Raw genomic sequence first — 5163 nt, 5'->3', positions numbered from 1 at the left:
ACATGCGCGCGCAGGTGCTTATTTTGGTATACGCGCGCGCAGATGCGTATTTGGGTACGTGCGCGCGCAGATGCCTATTTTGGTACGTGCGCGCTCAAGTTTTCTTTTGGTACATGTGTGCATAGGTGTTTATTTTCTAATTCATAGTAATTTATGAATTTTTGATCATTCAACTTATTCATAAAACCTTAAAACAATAAGTTTAGTATCAAACTGTGGATTATCATTCTAAATTTATTATTATACATTATATACATTATTATGTATACATTATACATCTTAATTTAGAAGTAAATGTTTAAAAAACACAGTTTAACATCGATTTTTGTGTGTCACCTGGTTTTTTGAATACAGCACTGCTTCAAATTACACGTTTATGATTTTTGGAAAGGTTCCTTATATATTTGTCATGTGAATAATCAATTAATAGCTCAGAATGTCCCTCTAGTGGTTTTCTCAGCCATTTTAAAATGTTGGGAGGCCCTCTCGTTCTTTCAAACCAAGATTTCTAGCAAGGTAGGTTTGTATTTAGTCTGCTCCAAATTTCATATTTTTTAGACTGAAATACGGCTTTGTTTGGAATTCACGAGGGCTATCTGCACTAGCTGTTCCTAATATAACATTGTAATACTGGAGGTAAGAATCTTGTCATCACCACACATTGGCTAACTCTTGGGATACTCTTTTATCAACGAATAGCGGGATTAACCGTCACTTATAACGCCCCCACGGCTGAAAGGGCGAGCATGTTTGGGATTTGAACCCGTGATCCTCAGCATCCTAACCACTTGGTCGAAATACAGCTTAGTTACTAAGCTTGATAAATTATAGTGGAATTCTATGATATGGATAGAGTAATTTATGATTGTTTGGGTATTCAACTGTATATATAAAACCTAAAAAAAAATTTATTTTCATATCCTCCAAGTGCGAAATTTTAAAAGGCTTAGTAACCTACCTCAAGCATCAAATGAGTAGAAACGTCGTAACTAGAAGAGATAATTGTTTGCTTCTGTGTTTTAAGAAAAATATGTTTAATAACTTATTTCTAAATAATGATAATCTATATACATATATAATATATGATAATTGAAATGTTACTGTATTTTACTAAATACTAGTCTACTAAAACACAGCCATAACAGAGTCACTTTGTAAACACTAAAGGTTATATTTATATTATTGGATAGGGTAACATGAGTGCACGTGCGCTACGTCATTACAATTCCTGTAATGTTAGACAGGCACGGCTAAATAGTCAATATAATAAAAATAATAAATATATATAAATGTATAATGTTATGAGGTGTAAGCTATTTAGTCAAAACATTTATGTTTCTGTGTTATAATTTGTGGTCGTTCTAGAACACAAGAAGCATAATTTATATTTATTTCCTAATTTTTATGTTGGTTACGAGATCGGTCAAATCTTTCGAATCTGTGGAGACTCATTAGTGAAAATAACAGATAAAATATAAAGCTTTTCCTTTAGAAATGTTTGTTAACTATCTGGACATTATAAATATTTCGCATGTGAAATTTAAAAATTTTCTGATGCATAAAAATATTTTTAATCTTTAAAGTGAAAATTACTTTGCATGTTGGATAAGTAACAAGTGAGAAGAAAAAACAAAGTATGAGAAATGTTGCTTAACAAACCTTAAGAATTAATATTTTGCATATGAAAGCATTGTAATGTAAACTGATAATCTGCCAAATTTCGTTAACATACGCTTACTAATTTAAAGGTTATAGCATGAAAACTATAATAAGTACAAAGTAGTTACGAGGTCGATCCGACGGACCGAGCCCGTGTTGAAAGGGTTAATACTACCTGTTTAGCATTATTGACTTGTTCATATACTTTCAAGTTCATCATGAAGATTCTTAATGTATGCATCTTTTACCTATTAGTTATATCTCATTCTCTTAATCTATATTTTCCGATTGATGCATACTGAATTTCAGGCAGCTCCACTGAATTTAATTTAAGACAAATAATTGATATCGCAATAATGCTATAATTGTAACTACAAAATTTATGTAGTTCTTTGCTACTTAAAATAATTTGTAATAATACTTTCATCTTTGTTAGAGTCTAACACATTAAGCATATAGGAATGTAATAATACTCTCCTCACTGTTAGAATTGTAACACATAAAGCAAGTAGGAAAGCAATAGTATTTAATTACTGTTAAAATAGGTACATCTGAAATACTAGGGAATAGGTTTTGTTAGGAGTTTTGTGTTTGTTTGGTTATCAGTTGGTTTTTGTTTTTGGCGGAAAGTAACTAGGCTATCTGCGCTTTGGATATCAGTATTATGCGTGTTATTTTGTAACTCTGTCGATTACTATAAAGACTTATTAAGTTTTCTTAAACAACTGAAACAATATGTTTTAGTAATATTATAGAAATAACACTACGTATAGTCTCTTAATTTACATTTTTGTTGTTTTAGTGTAAAACTACACAATGTGCTATATGCGCTGTTTCCACGACGTGAAATCGAACCCCAGATGTTAGCGTTGTAACCATAAACTTACCGCTGACTAACCGGGAACTATATTTAATATAGTGTTATGTGTAACACTATGTATATTACCCGTCATTAAGCAGCAACTACTTCACGAATCACTTTTTCAAGAAATCACACTTCGTCCTAAAATGTCTCCCACTGGGTCAGCGGTAAGCTTCTGGACTTATAGTGCTAAAATCCTGGGTTCGATTCCCGTGATGGGCAGAGTATACAGATAGCCCGTTGTGTACCATTGCTCTGAGATAACAACAACATCGTTCTAAAATATTATTTGTCGAAGATAATACCTTCAGTCACTCTTTAAATAATAATAATAAAAAATCCAAATGCATACAACATGTAGAATATTCGAATTTAGACTATTTTGTATTTGTGGCAAAGCTACTAAGGCTACCTGCTGTTGCCCCTAATTGTTAGCCACTAACTAGAGGGAACGCAGGTAGTCAACATCACCGTGCCTACCAACATCTATGTCAGGGGATTGGCTATCATTCTCATAACGAAACCACAGCTTAAAATGCAGGGAATATTTTTGTGATATCTCACAGACTCGAACTCTTCTCGCTAGCTCCTAAATCCAGAGCTCCGCCCCAGGGCCAAACCGCGACCGAATATTTACATGAAGACACCGAGTTTCTATAACTCACAGAAAAGTTGTAAACGCTTATTATAATAATGATACAGATAAATACATCATAACTATTAATACCCACACTAGGAAAGAAATATCAGCATTAGAAAGAATAGCCATATTTAACCTTCTTAACACTCCTAAAGAGCTATAACAGCATCAAATGATTAATGTGCAATGCTTAATCTACAACACAACTATTTATGCTTATTACTTTGTAATTACACTTCTTTGTACTTATAAAATTCTGCTTGAAAATAACAACTAGAGTTTGAATCGGGTATTATATTCGTTGATTAGAAATTTTCGAAACCTACTTTGTCAAATATTTGTTGGTGTATGTATATATTTAATATTTGTGTGTACATGTAATTGTCATTTATTTCTAAGTAAACATTGGCTTGGTGTTATTTACAATGAGAGTTCAAAGTGCAGCTGATTCGCAGATCAAATCAAGACAAAACCTTATTAAATAAATATACTCATAAAAATTCAAATAGCTATTCCAAAAGAAAAAATATGAGCAATTATCTTTAAAGAGTAAAAACTTAAGGGAAAAGGATGTTCGACGGACCTCTATTGTGATCTTGGTTTCAGAGGTCTGGATCCCGTCGAATGCCTGTACTGCGAACTGGTGAGTCGGCTCCGTTTCTCGATCCAATGGGTCTTTCAAAATGAGAACGCCACTCTCTGAATCAAAACGAAACTTAGACGGAAGGTCATTATTTATCAAAGTGTAGGAGATGGTTCCCTCGGTGTCTGGATCAAAAACAGAAACTGTGATCACTGTATAACCTGGTGGGACATCTTCAGACAAAGATATTGTGTATGGAGTGTTTATGAACTCCGGGGGACTATCGTTTCGATCTTGAATGGTGATAGTAACCTGTAACAATAATATAAAAGTCACTTGAAATTAGACTTCATGAGAAGGTATGAGCACAAAACCAAGAAAAGACTTTTTTGTTCATTATAGTGATCCTTGTAATTCATTCAATGAATATATATATATGTAAAATGCATAATTACATCTAATTCATACAATTAGGAAAACACTTTTATAATTTTCAAAATACATTTTTTAACAGAAGTTTCAATTGTCCAATAAATATAAAAGAATGATAATATCGACAGTAGGCTATATTTAATATTTAGTATTTTCTAAAGGTTGCTCAATTATATTAATATAAAATCCACATCACAACGAGAAGCAACTGCCAACACAGGATATAGTTATATTCAACTAAAATAACTCATATCTATAATGTTCACTACTATTGCGTTTTGATCTTGCATTTAATTCAGCTGATATGACTGATGAGCCTACAATTATAAAAGTTTTGTCACAGTAAGTAGTTTGTTTCTTACAAACTAAAAGAACGAATATTTATCAAGTTTGTAAGCTGGCTGTCCACAGTGACTATAACATATAAGATAAACTTTAATGTCAGCGTCAACATAGGTAATATCTTTTGTAAGAATTCCCTATCATTATAAAGATATACTACTTAAAATAAGATAACCGAAAGGTCTGAATAAGTTTTGAAGAAAATATAACTAAATGGAGTAACTTGAAAACGGATATCACAAATCTAAATTATTTTTAAAATTGGTAGGTACAGATATAAATTATTCCATAAATATGGTTATAATGTAATGCATCTAATTTTATTTTATTATTTTTAATATTGAATTATTTACCTATTTTATCAATTCTTCATTTCCTTGCAAGATACTGTATTATAAATAGTTAATATGTAAGGCTCTTGACACTGTAAAACTAATTTGCAATAAATATTTGTTTAATATATATATATATATGCATGTATGCTGTTTCATTAAACAAATGTGATAGTATTTTGTCCAGTGTGAATGGTAGTTTCTAAGAAGTTTCTCTCTCCGTACTTTGTTGTGCTTGTTCAATAGAACGTGTGAAACCAGTGATTCAAGACTAATAACATTAGTTCATAAAATCATAAATAATATTCAACGT

General features: G+C 31.6%; 1 protein-coding gene across 1 annotated transcript in view; it reads right to left on the bottom strand.

Moving 5' to 3' along the window:
- The window catches only part of LOC106461886 (cadherin-related tumor suppressor-like), a 138844-nt gene that overhangs the window by 51966 nt on the left and 81715 nt on the right, over window positions 1–5163 (bottom strand). The window contains exon 3 of the mRNA XM_022388965.1: window positions 3745–4056. Within this exon, the coding sequence (XP_022244673.1) occupies window positions 3745–4056 (312 nt within the window). The remainder of the gene's footprint in view (window positions 1–3744; window positions 4057–5163) is intronic.

This window comes from Limulus polyphemus, unplaced genomic scaffold (assembly GCF_000517525.1).
Source record: "Limulus polyphemus unplaced genomic scaffold, Limulus_polyphemus-2.1.2 Scaffold1053, whole genome shotgun sequence".
In the NCBI taxonomy this organism is placed as follows: domain Eukaryota; kingdom Metazoa; phylum Arthropoda; class Merostomata; order Xiphosura; family Limulidae; genus Limulus; species Limulus polyphemus.
Note: the sequence above shows the minus strand (reverse complement) of the source record. Positions and strands in the feature narration are given on the sequence as shown.